The 27845-nt window shown below is 46.1% G+C and overlaps 2 protein-coding genes across 5 annotated transcripts in view; one reads left to right on the plus strand and one right to left on the minus strand.

Moving 5' to 3' along the window:
* Positions 1–8150, minus strand: orc5 (origin recognition complex, subunit 5). 4 transcript variants are annotated; one of them, XM_047336489.1, is made up of 15 exons: positions 8021–8150; positions 6428–6584; positions 5284–5376; positions 3701–3886; positions 3401–3475; positions 2790–2901; positions 2352–2482; positions 2209–2257; positions 1928–2018; positions 1766–1821; positions 1478–1590; positions 947–994; positions 749–859; positions 378–490; positions 1–261 (listed from the first exon to the last, which is right to left on the minus strand). In XM_047336489.1, exons 1-15 carry the CDS (start codon positions 8080–8082, stop codon positions 216–218), a joined length of 1443 nt encoding a protein of 480 aa, XP_047192445.1. In that variant the 5' UTR covers positions 8083–8150; the 3' UTR covers positions 1–215. The 4 variants fall into 4 exon arrangements, with proteins under 4 accessions (XP_047192445.1, XP_047192444.1, XP_047192443.1 ...); XM_047336488.1 differs by lacking the exon at positions 8021–8150 and adding an exon at positions 6800–6862; XM_047336487.1 differs by lacking the exon at positions 8021–8150 and adding an exon at positions 6691–6862.
* Positions 8104–27845, plus strand: part of lhfpl3 (LHFPL tetraspan subfamily member 3) — a 27518-nt gene continuing 7776 nt past the window's right edge. The window contains exon 1 of the mRNA XM_035610185.2: positions 8104–8536. Coding sequence (XP_035466078.1) covers positions 8104–8536 — 433 coding nt within the window. The remainder of the gene's footprint in view (positions 8537–27845) is intronic.

Below are 27845 nucleotides of genomic sequence, written 5' to 3' on the forward strand. Positions count from 1 at the left end.
TAAAGTTAGTTTGTCAGTTTATTTTGTACAAATGCAAATATTTAACATGAAACTCTACAGAAAAAAAACATGTATCAACCACAAGGGGGCAGCGACATAATTGGATGAATTCAACTTCACGTCTTTGTCAAGATGCAAGTGTCTGTGAGTGTCGTCGTCTTGCGGAGAAAAGAAATCCCACATCTGTCACGCTGTCACAGTTGTGTCGTCTCCCCTCACAGGAAGTCGTACAGATACTTGACGATATCAAAGTTCACTGTCCTGGAAGATAAATCAAAACAAGAACATTCTCTGTGAGGGGGAGGAAAAAAAGACTGCAAAAGGTCAGTTTCCCTTGAAGAATTCAGTCGTGTGCATTACCAAACAGGAACACACACCTGGATATGGCACAGATGAAGTCCATGGAAACGGCACATTTGTACTTTGGGGCATCGAGCTGGTCTTCGTGACTGACCTGAGCCAAAAGCTGTAAGGTCACCAGAGAGGAGATCTGAGGAGAGAGAGGGAAGAACCAAAATGTCTGCCTCTTCCACTTCTTTAAACACAGCTTTGATGCAGAGGCATTAATGATGACGGCCAGTTTCACATATGGGTCAAACCTAATTTTTACCAAGAACGTTTCATGCTCGGGGCTGTAAATAGATCAGCATTTGGACACAGGTCCCAAAACTCATGATCATTTGGGTAGAAAAGTGTCTCGTCTGAGTCCTTCCAAAACACTAAATGTGGCGGCACATTGGACACTCACCTGGGAGAATATACTGGCAGTGGGGGCGACTCTGTTGTCCACCACGCTGTAGAAAATGGCGAGCAGGCGGTCCAGAGGGAAAGGCTTGGGCCCCAGGAGGTGATTACTTGTCTGAAACATATCGATATTGTGTTAAGTTCTATGCGACTCTTGTGACGTGAAACAAACAAAGAGAGGATATTACATTAAGATGATCACCTTTTCATTTTTCTTCAAGAAGTTTGTTTTCTTTATCTTTCCGTGGTGCTGTTGGGGGGGAACACAAAGATATCAAACACATTTTTTCTTCATATTGCACCAAATCACAAATCAGATTTGGAGAAAAAACCTGTACAATAAACGACACTGTCTTTCCTCAGACCCTGAATTTTTAAAAGGATGAACTCGATAAAAAAAGGTTCAACAACTAAAAGTTATGAGACAAAACCACTATAAGAGTTCTAATCTGCATCCTGCATGTTGTGATTTGCAACATGAGAATAATTTCCTCTCCTGCTAAATTTGAAATATTTAATCAATCAAAACAGTCGCCACACTCCCAAACCATTTATCGACAAATTGCAAGCGACACCGCTGCCATTAGCAATGTGTTGTGAGCTTCGCTTGCTAATCATTTCTGTGAAAATAGGCCATGGATCAGAGTGACTGAGGACTTTTGTTGTATGTCTCTCTCTCATCTCTCTCCCCTGATGTTTTGTGTCCTGTATGGAGAGAAATATTATTTCCTACCTTGAGGAAGAAGCGTTTATCTGTGCGAGCAGGGTTGTAGGATGCCAGGTAGGCAGCGATCAGCAGGAACTTTGAGTAATAAGGCAGTTCAATGTGAGTGTGAGCAGATAAACCTGAAAGAGGAGGCAAAGGAGACCAATCAGTCAGTCAAAATAAGCATGTATATGCACAATGCTGTTTTTTTTTAACTGCGGTTAAACCAGTTAAAAAAAGGCGATTGATTCTTTTCCCATTGCCAGTAGAAACGTTTGCCTTTATTATTTTTGGGGTTAGGAGCAGATCCGGTACCTCTCACGACTCCAGTTTCCTTCTCTTCCATTTGCTGCATCTGCTCCCACTGGAGACTGAAGAGAGGCAAATAAAGAAAGAAAGAAAACGCACAATGGTGATAAGAGGAACAATAATCACATCATATGTCGAAGAAAGAAAAAAAAAAAAGATTTCACAAACCTGGACACTTCCCGGAGATAAACCGTCTGCATGGCTTTTTTCAGATGAGGCTCTATGTTCCTCCAAAGCTTGTGTGTGTCAGTCTCTTTCACTATGCACAAAAATAAAAAAGAAACATTATTGAAGAGTCACAGTAATCATTGTTCACTGTAAGACATCAGAAGTCCCTCACAACAATACAACACAAAGACCCCTCTTTAAAGTGACACAAAGAAAGAAGGTAAAGTGAGATATTTTTAAATATATCAGCTGCCAGATTAATGATTTCTTTATGGATTTACCTTTTCCTTCCGCCACAGGCTCACAGAACTTTGAGAAGTTGAGGGCAGCCTACTTGAAAAGAAAGACAAGAGAGAAATCAATGACGCCAGACTGAAAGAAAATCGAAACCGTGAAAAATCTGACTTATGAACGTGTGTCTGACCAGATGGCGAAGCTCTCTGAGGTCCCGACACACCGAGTAAAAGACTCCCAGCAGGATGTTGATGTAGGACGAGTAAAAGTCGGCCGAATATGACGGATGTCTGTCCTGAGACAGGATCTGCTGCAGCTCACCTGTGGATAAAGGACACACGCTGACATTATATTTAGCATCACTGAAAACAGAGATATTATTTTTTATTTTTAAAGTTTGGTCTCTGAAAATCCAGCATTACAAGAACATCTATTCACTCCTGGAACGTGCTGAATTCGTACAGTGTTTTATGATGAAGTATTTCAGCCTAAAAGTGTGAGAACAAACTCACAGGTACAAATCGCACATCGTGCGCTGCATCTGCCGAGTGTGCATCATCGCTATGCAGTGCGGCGGGGTTACTCATGGCTCTATGTAGCGTGGCGTGTTGCCAGGAACGATTCGTACCTTTGCTGTAGTCGGGGAAGTGGAGCAGAAGCGGCTCGAAACAGCCCGTGTTCGGTCTGAACTTGTCCCAGGCAATTTCGCTGAGCAGGACGACGGTGACGTTGTCCTCCACCTGAAGGACACGAGTGTGTGTGTGTAGTTAAGATCTAACGCAGAGAGGCCAGAATAATAATAAAAAAATAACATGACACACATAAGAGAGAATCCTTCATTGTCCTTTCATCCATCATATCCGTGTGAATCTGGATCCTATTATCACTTCAAAAACCCCTGTGCGGTGGCACTTAAGAGGAAAGACATTCAAAAATGACAGAATCCTCTTAACACCCACAATCCACCAGAGATTTCACAGGAATGAAACACAAATAATTACCTCAGCCTTTTTTCTTTCTTTCTGTTTTACTCTTGTTTTGTTTGATTAAAATGCTGTGAGTGGCTGCCATCCTTATTCGCTAACAGCATTATGAAAGAGCTCCACATACACATACACTCAAGCTCAAGGTCATCCATTAACAAAAGAAGCTCTCCCAGTCCCTCTTCATCATCCACAACAACAACAACACAGTGGCTCTCTTGACAGGTAACACAAAGAGCTCGCTGCACTTCCTCACCAACTCCTGGAGACGCAGGAGGGCGGGGAGGAGATTGGCATCGGCGTCTCTCAGGAGCTCCGCTTTTTCCATCACCTGAAAAATACATGTGTGTTTTGCGTTTGAGCTTGTTTAACAACATCCATACTCCAGAAAACAAGAGTCACACTCATCTTCTCCAGGCTAACACATCTGGAGCTTTCTTTAGCAGGTCATTTGCATACGCTATCACTACTGATCACATTATCATGCAGACGTGCAAGTGACATCCTGAGACGTGCAGTGGATTTGAGTGTTTTGGTGCGCGGCAGAGGCACTCACGATGAATCGCGTCTGCTCGGCAGGCGACAGGGAGCATTGCTGCCTGTAGACGCGTACGAAGTCGGACAGGGAGGCGCTGCGGGGCAGCAGCGCAGCGGCCTCGTGGCCGAACAAGGACAGCAGCACTCGTTGAAAGAGCAGCGCGCCGGAAACACACTCGACGCAGCTGAGTGTGGCGTGAGGCAGCTGCAGAGAGGAGGAGGAGGGAAAACCAAAGAGTTAATGCACGTCCTCACATTGTGTGTTCCTTTTATTTGCTTTTGATTTGTTGTCATGTTACCTGTCAAAACTTGGCTGCAATTTTAGTGTTACATCATAAAAGTAATGTGATGTTAAATGAACACCAAATACAAGTATGTTTACGGCCGTAACATTTTGTCATTTAATCGATTTTCATTGTAATTACTTCAGTCACTTTCATGCAACAATGCCAAATATTTACAGGATCCCAACTTCCTAAGTTGAAGGATTTGCTGCTTTATTTTTTTATCATATGCCATTTTTATACAGATATTAATTCTGTAGGCATTTTTTTGGACAACATTTGCCACATTTGAAACTGTTGGCTGGTTTTCTTTGTCTAGAATCATTGTAAACTTTATAATAATCTTGGGTTTTTAACTTTTATCTGAGCAAAACAATCTTTTTGAGGATGTATCTTTTATGTATCTAGCTTTTTTCATTACTTTTGAAATTCTATAGAAAACAAGTGATAGATTAATCTAGAAAATAACCGACAGATTAGTTGCAGCCCTAGTTAGATAGTTAGGAACTTTGAACACTGTCTTCATCACAAAAATTTTAAAAATAAAACACACCACAATATTTAAGACGACAAAAAGCAGAAACAAAGTGTCAACAAACAACATTATCTTAAAAAAATAAAATAAAAAAAGATTAGCAACATGTTTGTGAAATCAGGCAATAAACAATTTGTCACCGCGTCCCCATGAGGGTGAAGACTCGAGTAAAGGGTGGGAAGCATCACTGATACCCTTTATATTTAATTCTTACAAAAAGAAATTGGAGTAAGATCTGAAGTAACATCTGGCACCAAGTATTAAATCCATTAATTTTTAATTTAGGAAGGGAAATATAAACTTAGCCAAAAGAAAACGTCGTTTTTGTTATTTCTCTGTTATACATTGGCACAATAACATTTACAAAAGAATGTGCCAAGTTCATGTTGCCAAGAACTTTTTTTTTTAAATGGAGGAATCGAACTAACACCTTCCGATAAGCGGACGACCCGCTCTACTTCCTGAGCTGCCGCGTAAAAATCTCTGTGTAACAGAAACTTTTTTGTTAAAGGATTTTATAACCTTATAAAAGTCACAGAGTCAAACTCGTACATGTTAAGCAGCTACTGACACGAGTCTGATTAATGGTTCATCCCTCGACACCCTTCTGTTGTCTCACCGCAGTGTAGGACGGGAGATAACGCTAAAGAGAGGGAAATTATTATTCATTTTGATAACAAAATTGGACCCATCCCAACCTGTATCTACATACACACACACACACATAAAAACACCACTTAAAGACGCCCTGAAAGTCACTGAGGGCAAATGATTCACTCTCACCTCAAGTTCCCTCAGCAGGACGTGCATCACGTGACTCTTCCCCGATGCCCGATGACCGTAGATGAAGATCGAAGGGTAACTGTACTGCTGCGGCTGTGGGGACAAAAATCAGCACCAGCTCACTCAGTGTATCATATCTTAACATTCTCCTAACAACCACAAATCAATCAGTAATTAACTGCTTATGTCCTTATGGCTTATGTCCTTGATTTAAAGACAGTCTTAGTTGTCAACTAGTTGCAAACTGATTTACTTTTTAAAAAATTCTATCTTTATAACCGTTCCTCTGGAGAAGAAGGCAGACAGTTCTCCAGTCTTCTTAAAACCCAAACCTGTTAATTCAATTTATTGTGACACCAGAGATCTGTAGACAAACAAGTCAGTCTCATGAAGAGAATATCAAGAATTAATCTGAATATTTAAGTCAACCAACAGTTCAAAACTACAAACTATTAGATGTGCAGTCAGACGTCACAAAGCAAAATGGAAACTTATAAGATTTGAGAAGCTGTGAGTTGGAAATTTCTGATTAAACCAATGTGACCTTCATACAAACAAGCCTTATTGTTATTAATATTATTGTTACAAAGACAACTGCCGTCAACGTGCTGGTTAAAGCCAGAGATGATGTTGTACTTGAACCTTCAGAACTATTATTAGACACAGGACTAAATCGGAGTCTTCGCTCGGTCCACAAAGTTAAACTTTTGACTCTTGTCGGAGTTTAGTTTATTATTTATCACCTGTTCCACCATCACAGCTGCAAAAACATGTCAGGTTATTAATACAAAACAGCAGGGGCTGGTATGGCCTGAGAGAGAAGTGCATGAACTTACTGACTTTTGTGCGTAATAATATCATAAATCATGAAATGCCACGTGGACCTGGATAAGCAGCATAACTGGATGGATGGATGGATGGATGGATGGTTTGTCTGGGACAATGGCACTGGAGACGTACCTGACAATTGTCTTTAAAAATCGACTATAAAATATTTGTAAATGATGTAACTGAGATTTCAATACCTGAAAATAAGGTTTTTTTCAAAGTCTCTTCAGGACCAACAGATAACATGTTATTCTCTCAGCTGACAAGATGACACGTGTAAATAAAAGCACGTGACAGGGTCACTGGGTGACTGTACCTGTCCCATGAGCGACAGCAGCACCGCAGACTGGGCCTCTCTGCAGGGCAGCTGCTCCGCGACCCTCTGCAGACTCTCGTCCTCGTACCCCGGATGCTGCAGCAGCGCCGTCATGCTGCGTCTCCCACCGGCAACAGGTCGGTGACACCGGCGGCGGCTAACAACAACAACAACAACAACGGAAGCAGCGTTTAGCTAGTTCCTGCCGCGGTTTGACGGCGGAGCAGGAGGCGACGAACTGCGGTGGGAAAAGTGAGTCAAACCGGGAACAACTGTCGGAAACTGTTAACTGTGAATACAACGGAGAGCTGTGGAAACATCCATGAATGAAAATAAAACGTGTTACAAACTTAAAATAGCGTGAAAACTGACTTAACGTTAGAATCAGACACAACAACTACCGGCGGAACTCAGGAGGAGAGTTTCGCGCGCGCCTTCAGATTACGTCACATGACGGCTATCGTTCACTAGCCAATCGTGACTCGCTGCAGCATTCTGGGTAATGTAGTTTTACAACCTTTTGTGTCTCAAAGGTAAAATTGGCACTGTTTTTCTGTTAGATCTGGACAAAATGTGCCTCATACAACGCCATTTTTTATGAATATACTTTTAAAAGACCATTTTTATTTGTTTAATAACAAAACCAACCAACAACAACATAAATTATGATTATTGTAAATTAAAATCAGCCCACTAATGATAAACTGTGATACGTTGCTGTACTTTGGGGGGCGCAGAAAAATGGTGAGTATGTTAATAGAGGTCTGCACAAAATACAATATATATATGATAAAATATCATATATCATATATCGCCAAAAAAAATCTGGGAATAGCCTATTATAATTATTTTCCAATAATCCCATTGGAAATAAATCCCTTTCACAGGTGGTATTATGTTTGTTTCTGATTATTATTACTGTTATTATTAGTATTGCGGTTATATGGGGTGCATTCATTGATTCATAGTGCGCGCTGGTCAAAAGAAATCAAATGAATAAAGAGATACAATTTAATGAAGAGCCTCTTTTTCCAACGTGTCTGTTTAAGATTTCGCGCGTTACAGTAATAATACGTCAGGCGGGGATTAGGGGAAGTGGGCTGGCCCTGTGACTCTCATTCACTCGGAGCTCAGCTGCGGTTCTGTCGCCGTCGAGCTGCAGACGAACCGGACGAGATCACACGCGCTGATTCACTGAGGCGAGCCGGTCTGTCGGAGCAACAAGCCGCGGGCTCATTTGGCACGACTCAGGCAGAGAGGTAGAGACATTGATTTATTTGTGGGGAGGAGGGGGGAATAAATACGCGGACAGATATCTGATGAATCGACGCGCTTTCTGAGTGGATGGATCGGATGATGCCCTGGCTGGAGCTCGCCTCTCCCCCCCCCCGAGCGCACCCTTCGCGTTTGCGGAGAGTGATGAATGAAACACGCGAGACAGAAACCACAACCCCGACCTGGCGATGGACGCGAGAGCGCAGTGATGCATGTGACTGAAGAAAGGCAGAAATAGAAGAGAGAGAGAGAGAGAGAGAGAGAGAGAGAGAGAGAGAGAGAGAGAGAGAGAATCCAGAAGAAGTTGTGCAGACTGACCCCCAGTGACCGTTCCATCTACACGGACCAGATGCGGCAGATGTCAGAGTGAGGAGGACCATCTCTCTCGCACCGACCAGAGGATGATCCCCGGGGCCCCCGCGACCACCACCATGCTCCCCGCGTCCGAGGCTGCCAAGATCTACCAGACCAACTACGTGCGCAACTCGCGCGCCATCGGCGTGCTGTGGGCCATCTTCACCATCCTCTTCGCCATCGTCAACGTGGTGTGCTTCATCCAGCCGTACTGGATCGGCGACGGCGTGGACACGCCGCAGGCGGGCTACTTCGGGCTGTTCCACTACTGCATCGGCAACGGGCTGTCCCGCGACCTCACCTGCCAGGGCAGCTTCACCGAGTTCAGCACCATCCCCTCCGGCGCGTTCAAGGCCGCCTCCTTCTTCATCGGCATGTCCATGGCGCTGGTGCTCACCTGCATCGGCTGCTTCGCGCTCTTCTTCTTCTGCAGCACCGGCACCGTGTACAAGATCTGCGGCTGGATGCAGCTGGCTGCAGGTAGGGAGAGACTCTCTGCCTACAGGTGGACGTCTTTCGGTTCAGTGCTTGTTGTCAGAGCGGTTCGATGGAGCTCCAGTGAGATCAAACTCTAGAAAATCGAATGAAAACAGCAGATCAGAGTCAAATGCATGCATTTATCAGGGTTTTTCCCCAAGATCCTAATGTTCTTTGGCTTATTTGCAATGCGATGGCCAAAAAGTCTCATTTTAGATGATTTTGTTCTTTGAAAACCTCGAGTGAAAGTGTCTCTCTGGTTATTATAGAGCCCTTATAGAACATTGTGTAACTGTCTGTAGTGTCGGTGGAGTTGCAACAGCCTTGGGGAAAGTGACACCTTAATAGAAACTGTGAAAAAAACAATGTGTATAGACGCCCCAAGAGGTAAAGGAGCAATTCCGTCTGTTGTTTATGTGGCTTTACTGACACTGGAGGTCAGGGCTGGACTTTGAAGTAGGTTACAGGTGGGGATCATCTTTAGCGTTTTATCAAAACATCATCATTCTGCAGACATGCATTAATTTATGCATGTTTTTCCCCCACACAATATCTTCAAGCTTCAATCATTTTTAATGCAAAGCCAAAGTGCATTGTGGGTTATGTTGTGTGTCAGCGAAGCCGTGGAAACAGGTATGTCTCAGTGGTGTGTGTGTGTGTGGCTTACATTGTATTTGCCGTTCATAGGAGATTTTAAAGAATGGAAAAATGCAAATTGTTTTTTTTCTCTCAATGAAAAAAATCAAAGGAGCACAGACGTGCAGTGATCACCACCCTGCCTCTCAATTATTTCTAGCCAAATTTCCGAGATCGTCTCTGAAGCATGTGCACAGATTTTGCATATTGACAATCACTATTTCGCCGTTGTTTGCACTTAACACCAATGTGATCTTTTCCACCCATTTTAATAATAACTTTATTGGAGTACTCTGCCAATTTAGCAGCGTGCTCTAAAGTTTTTGGACACAAGTCGGTTAAAACATATCAAAATGAAAGCAGCAGAATTTTGCCTTTTAATATCCCACATGTTCCTCTTCCTTCCATAACCTGCTGCCTACATTACCCTCAATGCAACTCGACCGCTGAGAGATTGCCTGTAGATTCAAGAGCGAGTTATACCCTTTTAAGTCTTTTCATATTCGTGCCATTTGCGCCATCTACAAACATATATACAGATTTGAATCAGCAGAAGTTCAGGGGAGATGAATCGTTGATTGATAAACGAGTCCAAGGTGAACGTCCCTAAACTGATGCTGTCGATCCCTGGTGTCATTCACATGACCTTGACTCAACAGTTACTGACGAGAAACCAAAAAGAAGCACGGCCAACAGAGACGGCGGAGCGAGGGTTTTTTATTGACGAAGGATCTGTGATCTAATTAAAAAACATGAGATGTCGTTTCCTGTGAGGAAAGTGAGTGGCATCGCACCAATCAACGCCTCCGCTGCTGAGAAACACGCCTGAGAAGTAATGACTGATACACGAAAGACTTTGAGCGCAGATTCCTCGCGTGAATCTGATTCGCGTGCGTCTCCGTGAGGATGCCTTGCCGCCGAACGGCGCTGGTCCTCAAATGGGGGAATTAAATGTCACAACCAATAACGATCACATTCGTGGAGCGTGCAGCTTCCTCTCAGAAATACATAGCAGCTAACTGTCCATCCCATGTCCCCAAAAGTTCACCGTCCTCCACGGCACAATGAGGTTAGCCATGTCCTGCTCTTCAGGTGTCTACTGTACACTACACACTTTTTTTTTTACACTTTCATTACAGGGAAAAAAAAGTGCTGCCACAAAAGTATCCAGAGTTTCTCGCAGCTGCGAGGTGGATCATCTCGGAGAGAGAACGCACTGCAATGAGCTCCATCATCAAGCCCTTAATGAGCAGCCGCACCGCGCAGCGCTTTGTGTCTCTCTGCAGTTTGTTTTTGGGTGTTTTTTTCCCCCTTCTTATTGTCACGGATCAAAGCGGCGTCTGGTTCCTCCGAGTCTCATGTTGCGTCTCCTTCGGTTTTCCCCGCCGTGTCGAGGGAGCAGATGTGAGAGTTTGCAACACGCAGTCAGGTGAAAGGGAAATTCATCAGATGTTTTCAAAGACCGCCGCCGCGGATGATAACGGTTGCCATCACCGCTGGTGTGTGTGTGTGTGTGTGTTTGAGAATGTGATTAGCGGGAGTGGGGAAGCAGCTCGGGACATTTACTCAAGTATGTAAGCACACATTTGAGGAGCCTTATGCTACTGTACACGTGTACGTAACCACTTTTTCAGAGGGAAAACATTGCACTTGCTGTCAAAATAGAATATCACATTTATAAAACATGTGTTCAGGCCTGCAGCTAACTTATTTTTGATCAATTTGGATATTATCAATTAATGCTTAAGTCCATACATGTCAGAGAACAGTAATTAAAACTAAATCTTCACAGTGTCCAAAAAAAAGTTTTGAAGTGTGACCAACAGTCAAACACAGAAAAATATTTAACTTGATGTAAAATAGACCAAGAGCAAATACTCACACTTGGGAAGCGGAGAACTTTTGACTTAATAGATAGATTAATTATCGAAAAAAAATCAAGATTAATTCTCAGTGAAACTTTTTTCAGTTGCTATCAGATCCACCAAAGAGACATTTCCCCTCTGAACGTCATTGGTGGACCCGAGTTTTGGATCCATTCGACTAGTTCAACGCACTCACTATATATATATATATATATATATATATATATATATATATATATATATATATATATATATATATATATATATATATATATATATATATATATATATATAACATTTCAGGACTTATAAACCCATTAGGCTTGAGGCTTCTTCTGCCCGCAGCCTCAATATCACTCTCACTCGTCCCCTCGTCTCGCTGATGTATTGAAACCTCTGTGAAACCAGCCATTAAAAGATTTTCTCGGGGGCCTAAATAGCCAATATCGAGGAGCTTTCTCTGTCTTTGCAGTCTGAAATCCCTGTGGGATTGTAAAAAGAAAGGTGGTGGTGTGGAGCTGCTGCGATCTGCTATCAAAGGCAGCACGTATAACTCAGAGGCTCCGTGCCAACCGCGGGTCGTCCTGCATGTTTGATGAGCGCTCGCTCGCAGTGGAGAAGAGGTTTTTCTTTTAGGGAAATATAGCGGAGAATGACGAGGAGCGTCGTCGTACTGATGGAACCGTGACTTTGCCTTTTTAGTAAATGTGGTTTGATGATCGTTTTGTTTTTTTGATATAGTTTTTCATCGTGACTTAGTGCAATAGTGGGCAGGTGCACGTCGGACAGAGGCCAAGGACGCAGGTACCTTTCCTCAGAGCTCCCGGGGAAGCTGTCAACACCACTTCGGAGATTACGGAGGAGAAGAAGGAAGTTTATACACCGAAGCTCCTAAAGCCGCCTCGTTGTAGGTTTGAAATCCGACTTTATGACGCGATATCATCAGCAAAACTCAAACAACTTAGCAGACCATGAATTTTTATAGGAGTTGTATGGTTTTGGCCTACGCAGTTCTTCACATCTCCACCCAGCTGGTGGTCCAGTCTGTTGGGTTTACGACTGTAGCAAATATTAAGTCAGTACAGACAAGAGCATCGCACACATTTGGAGATGGGCACGGGGGGGGGGGGACTGTAGCCAAATAAAAAAGTCACATGATGTGGTGGGAATGAAGCATTATCTGTTTTTGCTTGAGGCTCAATATTACAGTTTTCACTCAATTGAAAAAAAACAAATTTACATTCCCTTTTTTTGAGTGTGTATTTGTTGAATCTCATTTGAGAACATGTATGCAGATTCATTTATTCATTCACAAATCAGTCTACACATTGACAGACTGAGAATCGGTTTTACAAATCTCTTCAGATGCATTTCCCTAATGTCAACACCCAATTGCAAATATATACAATAATGCTGCCATAGGAAAATCTTGCTCCATCGCCCCACAGACGTGCTGGATGGTTGTGTTGGTCCAACTCTCCTCCGAGAGACTTCATGTTGTTGTCTTTCGCATCTTGTGACTTCACACCTCTGATGAACCAAGTCCTGCAAGCGGCAGCCGAATGGATTTTTCATGACCTGATAACTTATGAGGTTGTTTTCCGCTCATCATCTTTATAATGACACATTAGGAAAGTGATCAATTTGCCGTCAATGAATCAATTAGTTCCGACATGAACGAGCGCCTGCAGAGGGGCGAGGGTCACTGATGACGAAAAAAACAGGGCGAGGGTGGGGTGGCGAGCTCAGCGGTGAGCAGCCGGCAAACGGCGCCGACGTGAGGCCGTACAATCAGTGCTCGATAACCTGGAGGGCCTCCAGAGCTGGGCCGGCCATCTGGGTCACGTGCGCGCACGCACGCACACGCGCATGCACACACACACACACACGCGCACGCACACACACACACACACACACACACACATTTGCCACGGCATGAACAGCTGCCCATTACGCGCGGGCCTGTAAATCTATAGAAATCCACAGAATCGGACGTGGGGGGGGGCATGGTGACTGAAAGTGCTCTTGAAGCGCTTCCAGCACGCGGCCCATTTCCTGGTTGCCCGTCCCGTGCAGTAAGTGCCCGTCCTTGTGGCGCTCTCTGCCTACTAAGTGGTCCTGAGCTGGCATTCACGAGTCAACAATGAAAAGGGTCCATTTGGTAGCTGGCGGTTTATTGATCCAAACGTCGCTTTCCAGAATCAACAAGACGCGGAGCGCTCCGACGGGGGACAGCTGCCGTCTTCATCTGGCCCCTTCTTCGACTGCACGTGGAGCAATTCAGTTATGCGTTATTGTTTGCGAGCGTGACGGACAGGGAACACAAAAGCCGGGGGCCGCCTGACGCCCGATGCATGATAACGGCGTTTGATAAAAGCGCCCGACTGACTGACTGACTGACTGATGACATGATACGAATGCGCGGTGCGGTTGAGCGCGCAGGTTCAATTTCACACCTCTTCAGAGAGACGTCAAGTGGAAGCGGGACCGCGCCGTTTATCACCGGGCGTCGCAATTGTGTCTCGGAGGGAGGAGAGAGAGAAAGGGGAAGATTGCAGCGGGACGCGACCTCGCTTGTTGGAGGACGGGGGCCAGATAATGAGAGCTGATGTTTGGAAGCTGAAACCATGCGTATTGAAATAATGCCTGTGTTATTTCTGTCCACACAATGATGCAATAACAAGTCGTGACAATAGCTGCATAAAAAAACCCCAAAAAAACCTGTCTGAAGGACAAATGAATGATGGAATATATATTCATACATCTTTCTTTCAAATACAGCATGTGATTAGACTCGGAGCCAATGTACTGAGTTTAGTTTAGATCATAAAAACCAGACAACATGCAATGACTCATAATAATTGAATACATGCGTCAATCAATGAGGTCAGACCTTGCACATGCACATAAAGTTTTTCTTTTTGGATGAGACGGTTCTCAGGAAAATCCTCCATTTACTGATAAAAAACTGTAAACTGCACTCGCTCTTATCGTGGAACCGTGTTTTCTTTTGAACTGAGACACTTTGTTGCTCCAGCTTGCTCTGCTCGAGTAGATAAACCGACTAAAACTACCCTCACGTGAAACATCCATCACATGTAAAAACAGCTCTTCAACGTGTGTGTGTGTGTGTGTGTGTGTGTGTGTGAGAGTTTGCATATTGGCATGTGTGTATTTCAAGCGTAACATATACATTAACTGACGGGTGAATGAATCACACTTGAATTGTTGGGAAAACAATGTGAACACATGGTCTGGACTTTAAGCCGCGAGCTAATGACATCAGCCTCATCCTCTCATACGTATAATGAGCGACCGGAAGAGTCTGAGAGGCTTTAAGCGGTGATGTAACGTGACGACCACACACGAGACTAAGACCCAGACGTACACACACACACACACACACACACACACACACACCACACACCACACACCACACACACACACACACTAGAAGAACAAACACCTTTTCCTTTGCTCCCTCTCTCCATTCAGCAAAGTGCCCAGCTGGTTCCCTCCTGGCCGGCTGCCCCATAGAAAACATTTCTTTTTTTTTTTTAAAGGCCCAGAGAGGTCACAGCGGTTAGACTCACTGAGTCAGAAGCATAAATATAAAAAAGAGAGAGAGAGAGATTGGCGACGCAGTGTGTGAATCAGCCAAATTAGAAAACCGGCCAAGTCAGCTACGGAGAAGAGGACTCAGACTAAATCTGAGTCGGAGGATTAAGAAAGTGGATCGCCTCCTTTGGCTGATGAGGATTTTAAAGGGACAGTAGCCGATACGTGAAGCCTTGATCATCTGTCACTTTCAAAGCCTCGACATGAGGCATGTCTGAGGCCGACAACGCGGTGAGAATGAGGGCCGTTCATTGGCTCCCCACTTCCGCATGTATACCGTCTCATTTCTCCTACATGATAACATAATTACCAGTTAATCATTCTGACATATACCCATTACAGTATGTTCTGACGACCGCGGGCGTGAGAAAATAAATCTCACTTAATGTACCTTTAAACACAAGACATAAAAGAAATATAGAGCTTCGTGAAGTCGAGTGCATAAAAACCAAAAAAAGCTTGAAACGTGTCCTTTAGAGTCTCATCGCCCCGGATGATCAGCGGGGCCTCGTAATGGAGCTGTCAGCCCGAGGGATAAATCTAAACACGAGGACGAAGTGTTTTATGGGCCGCGAGCTGTGGCGGAGAGGTGAGACGGAACATCGTGACCGTGACGCCGCAATCGCAGCCAGACTGCCAGGTCGTCATATCGGCCTGTCAGCTGCTCGCGCATCGACTTCTTGCAAATCACAGGGAAACTCGAGAAGACGTGAAGTGACCAAAATGCAAACACACGGGAGGGCGACATGTACTCAGACATTTGCGAAATTCATTTTACAAGAAGGGGGCTGATCAGCCGGCTGGAGAAGTTCCGTAAAAAATGTCCGCAGCGACATTTGCCGTCATGTGCGTTCTCACATGCGGCCCCTCTGGAACCAAAATGTTGGACCTACTGACCGCCACGAAAAAACGACACAATGAATCCACAGCGAGAGCAACTTACAGGCAAATACTGGATATAATACATTGCACTGACATTGTCAAGGTCACGTAATCTTTGAGCCATTAAGGTGATGATGAGTTTGCTTATTTAAAAGAACAAAATTGGCCCGAGGCGTGATGGACAGCGGGGGCAGCCGAGCCCGTTCCCAGGTAAAGCGATGGCGGTGTGTCTGATTGGGAAAATCACGAGGTACTTAGACCCTTAAGTGTGACTGACAGTTCTGATTTGCCTGAGGAGTTCGGACGTGGAACGAGCACAGAGACTAGAGATTATGTGAGATGGGGAGATGGAGTGAACGAGAGGCCGACCGCACGGGAAGATGACAGAGTCCTGCCTCTTCCCCGGGAGGGACTGTGATGACACTCCGCAAAATGGACGCTCCTCTCTTAGGGGGTTGAATTACAAAGAGAGTGACCTGCAGGGATAGAGGTGTTTACTGATATGGGTGATACGCATGCACAGACACAAGGCGATTCAACGGCTCGAGGCCACTTTGATCGAGGCGCGAAAGCACCGATGTTGATTGACTGAGAGTGTGAATCACAGCTACCTCGTTGTACCCTCGTCAGGGAGGTTGCGTCCGTCGTTCGTCTGCTTGCACAATATGGCAACGGGGCCTTTAAAGATGTTGTGCCGTTGGTTTTTTATGTAGTGCTTAAATTGACATTTTCCATGGTTTCTTAATAACTTCCATGAAGAGCCAGGAAACGTACTTCCAATTATGCTCGTAAAATATGGACATTGGTAAATTGCTCTTTTTAGTCAGTTCGCAGCAGATCAGGTGCACATGCCTCCAGTCACGCATTTAGTTCAACATGTAGGGAGGACCGTGTTGCCATAACAGCTGGAAATTTTCCGAGGATTTAAATTAAAATTAGTGCCAAATTACGCAGGACTTTCCAAGAACCTTGAATAGTAGAAGCATCATAATAATTACAAAATTGCAGGTAATAAAATAACTTTTATCTCTTTATCTATGACGTGTAGACTGTATGTCTTTCTTAAGGATTCAGTTCTCTGGTTCAAGTAAACCGATCATTTCCTCCAATCTGAGCTCAAGTTTGTTGATTAAATATTTGGAAAAAACATAATTTTTTCTTTCCGTACAGTTTTTCCTATGATTGCCGGCCAAACGTCTCTGATCTATTTCGTGGAGCGTCACAGCCACATGATGAATCTGAATGGTCCCAACTCATGTGTCGCATGTTCGCCACTCCGCAGAAATGTGATGGTGATTATCGGCTCGCCAGCATCGTGACCTCTCACCTGTGCACATTTCCAGATGCAGATAGTGAGGCATTCGCGAGGGTATGTGCTGCGTCCGTTGGCATTTCCCAGAGCCGCGTTGGCCTTTTAAATTGGGCGGGATGATGATGATGATGATGATGATGATGATGGGATAGTGTCCAGTTGCCAAACAGAGCGAGCCGGTGTCGCAGAGCTGACGGGGAGATAATGAGGTCTCTCCAGGAGCCTCTGCAGGACGTGGATGTGCCGAAGTTACCGGGCTTAATAACTCCCCTAATCAGGTGCCAGTTATTGGCCAGCAGGAGAGCGGAACAGCATGGGGACCCGGACGGAAATGAGAGCCGAATGGCACGAGGTCAGGAAGGGGACAGTGATTGGCAGCTCTTGAGTTTACCGCGCTGAACCGCGTCGGTGGCTATGAGGAGACGAGAGAGTGCCGCACACAGGCGGCTGTCGATGTCGAGTGGTTTTCCTCGATGTTATGTTTCCCGATCTGTTGTTCCATTATCCTACTGTATTGTGCATCCTTAAGGGAGCGTCACTAAATAGCTCGCCCGCTCCCGACAGCACGAGGGCTCAGTGACAAATCCCCCCAGCAGGGGAGAGTGATAATCTTGAAGAGCGTAAGCTTGTTGCAGAGGAGAATCCTCTCCGCCTTTTGAATGTTGTGTGAAGCTCCAGGAACGTTATTCTTCAGAGCTGCGGATATCGGTCCGTTGTGCACATCAAAGTGACGGTGGATTCGATGGTCTCAGTTGTGCATCTGATCTGTTTTAGTGCACACAATTCAATACATATCAATAAACAGTAGGGGTGTGTCTTTTGAAGATATCTCATCAGGACAATGTGTTTTCCAATCCAATCCGATCCATCCATTCAGAAGCGTTGGGACAAACTCCGCTCGGTCGATCACAGCCGGACCCGTTTCCTGAATGAATCGTCTTATTAGGTAAAAGCTGAAATGCAGTTCCAGTCAGAAAGGATTTGCAGGAAGCCTCCATTCTTCAGGGTCCCATGGCAGCTGCCAAGAGGTTGCGCTGGTATGGAAATAGTGGTGCATTGAATCGCCCCCCAAATTACATTTATACATACATGACAATATGTTTCCAATTCTGAAACATATTCAAGAAAACAATATCAGTAATCCAGGTTTTAGGACACAGTATCTCTTGTTATATAAAATATATAAAATAATAACAAGATCTCCGCCACCAAGGCTGAGCAATCCACCGGCTGTACTCTATTGCTGTTTCACCCAGAACTTGCATTTCCATTTCCACGTGACCTACATATATATATATATATATATATATATATATATATATATATATATATATATATATATATATATATATATATATATATATATATATATATATATATATATATATATATATATATAATTTTAAATGTTATGCATTTATGAAGATATGACTCAAAATGTCATGTTAATAAATATCTATCAAAATGTCAAGGTTCGCCCTGTATCCTGCAGTGGTGAAGAATTCCGGGGATTCACTTGCTAAGATGGCTAAGATAAGATAGCGTTGAAGAAATTTCCATGCAAATCAAGCCACAACTTTTTTAAGTAATCCTGCGTCCCTGGGCATCATGTACAAACCCTGAAGAGGCTTCTCGGAATCGACGAAGGCATTTCTATTGGCGGCGGCTGCCATGTCAAGCACTGCACACTCGCAGTCTTCAACGCCTCATTAAGATTTGATTATCCCGTCTCCCCAGGAGTAATGTAATTAGTGTAACCAGGATGGCGGAGGAGGGGGCGGAGGGGGAAGGACGATTGCAGCCCTGCCAGGCTCCCCCCCCCCCCCCCCCCCCCCCCCCCTCCACCGCTCATCCCCTGCCAGCTTAGAGACCTACATGCAACAGGCGGCAACTTCATCCTCCGCCGGTCACCACCTTCTCACCGTCGACTCCTCGTAACATGCAGATGGTTGGCAACGCCTGCAAGAGTTGCCCGTCATAGTCAGAGAGCTAAAAGCTTTGAGGCCCGCCTGGCCGTGATGGGGCGTGACAAGCCGAGCACGAGCGGCCAGACTTCAATTTTCCCAAAATCGCCCGTCGAATGACTTTGTCGCTCCTTGATCCCACGGGCTTTTTTTTTTTCGATCCGAGCGCACGGTTCAGATATTCTGGACAACGCGGCCGATTCGTACGACCTTGCGGATTAAAATGCTGCCGTTGCTGTCGCCGTTGTCCCTCGTCGCGCTTGAGTCTCTTCATCATGAATTACAAATGCCGACAGAAAGCGCTTGTTTGTGAATAAGTCATGGCGTGAGTGAAGGCCTCCGAGTGTGTCATCTGTCAGGTCCCTGTCGTGCTGCTGTCGTCGGTCTTACAAAGTGAATATCCTTGTTCAATCTGCAGCACTAACTACTCTCTACGCTCTGTGACTCAAGGATGAAGCGAGCATTTTCCTTTGGAATCACGCGCAGTTGCAAAACGAAAACAAACCTGCAGAACTACAGCAAAAAACCTAACTAATTTACAACAACGGCCGATCCTGCCCAGCCTCTCCAGCTCTTCCTCCTCTCTCCCCCCCCCCTTCATAACTACAACATGAAGCAAGTTGAATTTCACTTAATTAGGACCTGAGGGCAAAGAGGGAGAGCGTTACTCCACATAATTAATCTCAGCCCTGAGGGTGATGGGAAGGTACGGTGGTTCATCCCCCTGCAAACAAAATATGTGGATGTGGTGAATTAACAACAAGACATCATGTTGACTTGAAACTATGAAAAATTGCAGGATCAATTTTCTTGAAGCAGAACTATTCTGGCGTCGAAAGTACTTAAATAACTTCACTACGTTGCCTGGGGGCTTGTAGTCGAAGATGGACCCTTCCACTTTAAACACTCAAATTTGCAAACGGAGTCTTATTACATATTTCTTTGGGGTGGACCAAAGCCTGAACAAAATATATGCTCTTTTCAAATCACTCGTAATTGTGTCGCCTGCGTTTGAGTTGACCAGCACGTCAACCGGATAAGCGGTTGAAGATGAGATGAGATGAGATGAGCACGTCGGTGGGATGTTTCTCGGCCACTTTCATGTCGGCAGGAAAAATAGTCAATACAAGAGCGGACGTGAACGGCGTTTCCGTAGACGGAAGCGTTTCTGCCTGTGACCGTCTGAAAAGCCACAGAAAAAGTTGGAATACTCTCATATTGAATACATATCTGTATGTTGAACCTGTGAATTTTCTGTCTACTTCTGAAGGGGGAAAACAAGATAAATAGACTATTACACTTTATTACATTACAGACAACCGAGTACATCCGGCCGGGGTCTCTGCTTTATGTCGCGTCTTTTATTAATTTAGCAAAAGGGGCAATTAAACTACTAAATGTAAAACACTCCTCTGCACGTGACACTGACGCCTAGTTTTTTCTCTTTTGCAAAGTAATGACAAGCAAACAGCAGCTTTATCAAGCGCCTGCTCCATCCATCAGTCTCTGCAGACTGGCCGTCGTCCTCTACAGCGTCTCTTAAGTGCTGTCAACACGTCTCTGCCTCCGTCGCTGGTTGTTCACATGCCCGCGAGGCCCAGAGGAGGGGACGGGCTTTATAAGTTTCCCATGGGGGGGGGGGGGTTATCTTCCTCGATCACTGGGATGGGGATGGAGAAGGCAGCCGCCTGATTCATCCTCCGCCTCCCGAGTGAAGGCAGCAGGGACAAGGACGCAAGGTGACCCGGTCTGAAGGCGTCTGCCTCGGACGAGCCGGCGCGTTCGTCCGTCGAACGCGCCGGATGCTCCGGCTCAGGTCTTCCTTATAGATCAGACTCTGTGTGAGAGGCCTGTTGTGACGCCGGGCTGTCACCATGTGATGGTGAGTGAATTACAGTTAATACACTTGAGTGAGTGATGCAGCCAACGCAGCCCGTGTACACTATTTTCCAATGACAGCAGGAAATTATAACTTTGAGAACTTTACGAAGTGGGGTGATGGGATCAAAAAGTGGCCGATATAAGTAACCCTTGTACTTGTACGGTGGCCAAACAGAGAGCCCACGACAAATAAGAAACCTGCGATCGTCAAGGATTATCGCTGATTGGACGGACGCACTGCCGCCCTAAGGAAAGAGGAACCAGGCACGGACGTATCAAAAGAACGAAAACAATTCTTGATGTTGTTGTGTTTTCCCATTTGTCGTTGTGATTTGGACTTCAGGGCCACCATATATTTAGCATTAAAAGCAATATGTTATCATTTGATAACAATTTTAATATCATTGTACGGGACCCCTTTATACGCACGTATAAAGACATTTTTGTGTTTATCAATGTATCGATTTTTTCCAACTTCTCCTTTCAAATCATTCCATATCGTTAAAACAGTTTCTGTCACTCACCATCTGTTTGCACACGAGTCTGCTCACGAGTGTTTGACGGAATACGTAAATAGACACAACGTATCTGCCAGTCGATGACGAGCTGTTCAGTCGCACGCGGCAGCAGAAGCAGCAGCGTATCCTGAAAAACATAAACCAACATACAGCGAGCACAAGAGCGGAACAAGAAAACTCTGCCAATCTCAACAACACTTCAAATCTCCACGAGAACAGATGGATAAAACTGGATTTAGCCCCCTCCAGTGCTTCTTCATCCCACTGTTAAATCTCTATATCCTCCATTATCTCTTCGCTGTCTCCATCTTCCCCAAGATCCAATTTATGGCCCAGAAATGCTCCGCCACCGAAAGAGCCAAAAACAAAACTCGGATCCATTAGATGTACTTCTGCCTCAAAGAGCCGTCTCGACAGGGCATCTCTCCTCCACAGTCCCGTCCTGTCTTCAATCAATAAGCTCATCCCGGTCGAGGGGGAGATGTTTGATGACTGCAGCCCCTTTTAGCAAATCATGTACCGACACTACATCCCTCTCCTGCCCTGGACTGTCTGTGGCCTCTGTGCAAGATTTAAGTGCTTCCTTGAGTTTGACTCGAATTGGAAACATGACAGTCTTGAACCTGATGGGGTTTTTTTCCTGCTGAAATTACCTTTGCGCGTACACAAAGACTGAATGGGGCCTGACGAGGCTGTCGACACTCCCCTGCTGGTTTCCCCCTCTGAGGGGGAAAGAAAAAAAATCGCCTAATTACACGGATCATCCGTCGACGATTACAACGGTGGCATTGAGCCGCAAATGAGGAGCGGTGTGCGCCACGCTGCGCGGAAAACATGACTAACAATGTCAACATTGGAAAACACGTTCGGCTCAAAGGAAACGCGTTTGGGAGACGTGAGTCGAGCACCAGCGGAGGGGGTTTTGAGCGCGGAGGCGACATCAAACGGCTTCCGGAGCTCGTGCAGCGGAGCAGCGAAGGCTGTGATTCCATAAACTCAGCAGAGGACGTGTCGGCATCCCGGTGGACTGAGTTGTGATTTCACTGGGGGAATGGAAAAACAATGCTCCTCGCTGCACTCGGAGGAGGCTGTGTGTGTGTGTGTGTGTGTGTGTGTGTGTGTGTGTGTGTGCGTGTAACAGTTGCCTCTGCTCTGCAGTCTGTTTGTTTACAGACACCATTTTCCGTAGGTCACGGATCAGAGAACACGGGCTGAGTGTGTGTGTGTGTGTGTGTGTGTGTGTGTGTGTGTGTGTGTGTGTGTGTGTGTGTGTGTGTGTGTGTGGGGAGATGGAGAGACGGGGACGTGTGTTGTTTCAGTGATGTTTTGAACGCTCTTCCTGCCTCCGTGCTTGCCGGTTGCCATGGAAACGACTCTCCGTGCTGCTTCTACCGCCGCCTGAATCCTATCGCCTCCCCCTCGAAGCAACTTCGGGATCGGCGGGGTCCTCCGGGAGCTGCCGCCGCCGACGGAGAGAGAGGCTACACTCTCAGGGAATTGGTGCAACCTCGGTGCGGGTTCAAGGTGTCGCCATGGCAACGTGCGTAGATTCGATTTTGTCCGATCCATGAAAAGCCAAGAAAGCTTTTCTTCAGGTCACAACCCCGCGGGGAAGGAGGAGCAGCCCCTGGAGCTGCGAAGCATCACGGCTGCATGATAAGTGACCAGACGACCGATCTGCTTCCCACATTATTGCAAGACGCTTAACAACCGTTTTCCTTTTTCCATGTCTCCTTAAGTAACTTTTTGAGTTGCTATAATTAACATTTTTCCATTAGAAATGGATCAAGCTACTACAAGCGGCACACATAACGACGAACTCACCGAACTCTGTGGATCGCCACAGCTCTTCAACATCTTCCCGCTCCCTGTTTTGGTTTTATCGTCCGCAACTTTACACTTTTGGTTTATTCCCATCAGTGTAGTATTTGTCCGCAGCAGGCGGCTCAATGAAAATTATCAATGAAGCCACGATCCACAGAACAAAGTGGGGCATTAAGTAGCTTGAGAGCCAGGAGTTCCCGTCAGGAGGTGGTGGAGACCAAAGACAGAGCGAAAAGAGAGTAAATATCAGACTTGCAGTTGACATTTACTCGCTTGTTCTGGAGCTTTCAGCTGAATATCATGCTCCTGCAGTTCCGAAGGTTTTAAATGAATAGTCGACCTTAAACATGACTCTATCGCTGTTTCTGAAATTCCGCCCTCGGCCATTCGTTCACGTCTCTCTAAGTGATAGACGATAAATACTTCAGAAAAGAAAAGACACTTACGAGTCACAAAACAGAAAATCATCTTTAAAAAGTAACACAAACTGCATCTCCATGGACGTTACTTTCTTAAGTTTATTCCACTGCAGGATTTTTTGCAGGGCATTATGCTGCGGATAATCGCCACACTTAAATGAAATGGCAGGAGGTAAGTGTGGTGCACGGCGGAATGTTTAGGGAGTCATTTCCGACACAGTCCATGATTTTTATGGCTTTACCGGCCCGTCAAATCGGAAATATTGTAGATGTGCTGTTTATAACTTTATGCGCATTTCCCCCCTCAAAATTCTGAGGTCTGTGGAAACATCAGGAGCCGCACTACACTCAACAACACAAACAACACGATTGGACAGTGTCAAACAGCGACTGAATAGACGGAATAGACTGCTTTTGTCAGCTGCCCTTTCCAAAGTTGAAAAGTGAATTTTCAGTCCCAATATTCTCGAGTCAGCTTGGATGAGACGTCCTTCAAGCAGGTCGTGAAAAAATGGAAAAGGTCAACATACGTACAATCCCACGGAGACTAAGCGACAACGCCATTTGCCCGAGAAGAATCAAAAGCTCCTGACCGGACACTAAATGGACCCTGTGTGGTCAACACCAGCTCGACTGTCACGTCTTCCCCCCACTCATATACCAGTGCTCTGATTTCTTTTCCCCCCTTCCTCACATCATCAGACACAGAGAGGGAGACGGAGAAGAGGCGGGGGGAGCTTGGAAGAAAGAAAAAGAAAAGGAAAAGGAGGAGAAGAACATGTATTCTCTGCCATCACCGCAGATCAGAGACACATTAGAAGTTACTGGAACGGAGGGGAGAGAAATCCCCCCGGCCCCCCCGGCTTCAAAGGCGGGCGAATCATGGAGAGAGAATAAGGGCGGCCGTAAAAGATTCAGGGGGAAACTGCGGAAAAGTTTTGCCTTCCACTTCAAGAAACGCCGTCGACCACCTCTGAGGGAGCGAAGAGAAGAGGCGAGTTGGAGCCCGGATGGGGCAACGCGGCCGCACATGTAACGTCCCTGCGACTGTTAGGAACAGAAACATTCGCTGGGTTCGACGGTTGTTGATAGAATCCGTCCGTCCGGGCTTTTCCTCGCCCTCACGCCGGGAAAGCAACATGTGTTCCTGTTGAGATGTTCCTTCGCCTCTCGCCCCTGGGCCATGACAGTACTGAGCTTCATGAATATTATCACTGTAGGGGCGATTCGAGCTTTACACACAGCAAACAAAACAAGGATGAGCATGTCCCCCCCCCCCCCCCCCCCCCCGTCCGTCCGTCCGTCCGTCTGGGCTGCAGTTCCTGTGGATCCTGTTTCACTCCTCAGCTCCACCTGTGGGAGCCGTTAATCCACGGCAACACCTGCTTGAAATCATATTTTATCCTCTAAAAGGTTTGCCTTCGTCCTCGGTGTCATGGTCACTGTATGTGTGAGGTCATGGTGCGCTACCGGGGGCTGCTGGGACGCGTGGCAGGGCTTTATTCATGAGAAGGGATGAAAAGAGGAAGAGAAAACACCCCGTGCTCATCCGTACAAAAAAATATAGAATCAGCCGGAGCGGCGGACGGCGGGCGGTCCCCGTCTCCATGGCGATTGCAGCATCTCCCTCCATCCGAGTGCCGCTTGGATCCTCGACAGTAGGGGAGCGACTTCTCACTCGCTCCCCAAACATGTTTCGCGTTCCGAGGGGAAAATCAGAGGAAGCTTTGATTAGCGCTCATTTGGAAACTCCGAGGGAGACTCGTTCCAAATTGGAGCGACTTCAAACGAGACGGGGCGAAGAAGTTTTGAGGCAGCATCCGGTGTTTGGATGCGACCTCTGAATTCGTCTCCTGTGTGTAATGGTGGTGGAAGGCAGCAGTGGGCCTCGTGCATCCGAAAGGAGGAACAACAATACATCCGCTCCGATTATCATAATAAGTTTTATGCAGATTATCACTAAAAGAAAGAAAGCTTTGTTTCTGCTGCGCTGAGAGTGTTTTTTTAAAAAGGGGCCGCTGGAGGCGTCTAAAAACAACTGGTGTGAGCATCACATTTGTGCCGGCTTTGTTCTCACGTCGCCGTCTCACGAGGCCTCGAGCCTTCGCCGCTATATTAACTTACATTATTGAACATTTCCTTCGAAGGAGTGGCAGCGTCAGCCGGGACGGGCCCGTGAAGCTTCGGGCCTCTCCATGCGTCGAGGTGTTGTACACGCTGGTGGAGGGAGAGCAACAGTGAACCTGTGGTGAGTCTCGTCCATCACGTCAGGGTTCAAACGAACGTGTGGATAACCTTGAAATCAGTGTCAGCCGCTTTTGCCTTTTGATAAACCACGGGGCACTAATAATATAATAACTCTCGGACTTTGTGTTCTGGCCTGCTCTCGGAACAGAACCGAGCCGAGGCCGAGCGGCCGCGGCTCCCCGCGCTCAGAGATGATTGGATTGTAAATCTGATCCTCAATCAGTTTTACAGCTCTGTCTCTCTTCTTCTTCTCCAGGGACCATCCCCAAAAACAACTACCTCGCGTTTGACTCCAGAGTGAGTTTTTTGGATATATTGAACGAGGGGACGGCGTAATGGCCGAGCAGCATCCTGCAGTGAGTGAAACGGAGAGTGGATAAGCAGAAGTCTCTGAAGTGCGGTTTCTCTGTCTTTGTGTCACTCTCCGACGAGGAGGAGGAGGAGGAGGAGCACCATCCGTCTGCCGATGCATTTTTAAAACGTCCACTTTCATTCTCTCCATGTTTCTAATGAGCTGCATTGGGATTCCGATCTTGTAGAACTCGGCGCCGCCTCATTCGCTGCGGTGTTCACTGCCTCTCCGCTCGGCCTCGGTCCACACCTGACACACACACACACACACACACACACACACACACACACACACACACACACACACACACACACACACACACACACACACACACACACACACACACACACACACACACACACACACACACACACACACACCTTCTCACATTAATATCCGACTTCCAGTTCGTCCCCCCGACAACCCAACAGTTGTGATAACCTCCTCCTCGCTCCTCGTTGTTTTCCCGTCATGTTACAGATCTTGACAAACAAAAACAAAAATGTTATTTTAAGCCTGAGCTGAATAAATCTAGCACGTCTCGCCTCTTGCTTCTTCTCCTCCTCCCTCACTCTTGTCTCAGCTCTTCATCCTATTTTTACGTTCCTCACCCCTTCTCCCTCCCCATCCCCCCTCTCCACCGTGACAAGAACAACATGTCGTCGGTTGCTACGGGAGGCCAAGCAGGAGAAGGTAAAGAGGACGCCCGCGTCTGCTGGTGGAGAGGTTTCAGCACCGCGGTGAACGGACAGCTCCCTGTCAGCATCACACTGGTGGCGGGGACGATTACCTCGTTGCTGAATTCAAGTAATGCTCACAAAACAACTTTTTGATGAATTTCAAAAGTTCCTCCAAACATCCTCCAAGAAGACAGCGACATAACGTCTTGGGAACAAGCTCAACGTTTAAACGTTTAAGCGGTTTCAGCACCGCGGTGACTGGACAGCGCTCTGTCTGTACTGGAGGATTCCTCGTACGAGTTTTTCTTCAAACCTGTTTTACACACACACACCATTGGCACCATTAATATTCAATCAAATCCAAAGTTGTTCATGAGTGCCAATTCACATTTTTGACGTTCATCTTGCTCAGCGGGGGACCCTACCCGTTGCTGCCGATGCTGCCCACGTTGGGGCCTCTAATATATAGTTGCAAATTCAAATTATGATTTTTGGGGGGGGGGTTCTCATCAGATTTGATGTATAACTCTGCCAAACGTAAAGACAGAAGGTGCAGCAACTTCTCGGCAGCTCATCAATCAGCGGCACCGACGGAGCCTGCAAGTCAGCGGGCCGAATACAAGGGGTGTTAATGAGGACGGCGTGCAGCAGGATCCGTGTTGCAAACGACACTCCCTCATCTTTCACACACCCACACACACACACACACACACACACCCTCACTCAGTCGTCTGTGGAGTGGAGGAGATCAGGGGGTGCAGAGAGGGAATTTTTCTCCTCATACCTTCTTGCATCTGCCAGTTTCTGCCCCAATTAACTCCCATTAATATAATTTGCCATGGTCCACCTTGATGCTGATGCATACAGTATGAGCTCATCTCTCGCACACGCACACGCGCGCGCTCGCACACACACACACACACACACACACACACACACACACACACACACACACACACACACACACACACCAATAACCGCTGACGTTTAAGGGAACGTGAAGCGCACAAAGTTGACAGCTACAGCTGGGCCTGTGAAATGCACCATAATGAGTGGCTTGATGTGTGTGTGTATGCTTGTGTGTGCGCGCGAGCGTGTGATTTTTCATGTGGAG

The sequence above is a fragment of the Scophthalmus maximus genome, chromosome 12 (assembly GCF_022379125.1).
Source record: "Scophthalmus maximus strain ysfricsl-2021 chromosome 12, ASM2237912v1, whole genome shotgun sequence".
NCBI classification, from domain to species: domain Eukaryota; kingdom Metazoa; phylum Chordata; class Actinopteri; order Pleuronectiformes; family Scophthalmidae; genus Scophthalmus; species Scophthalmus maximus.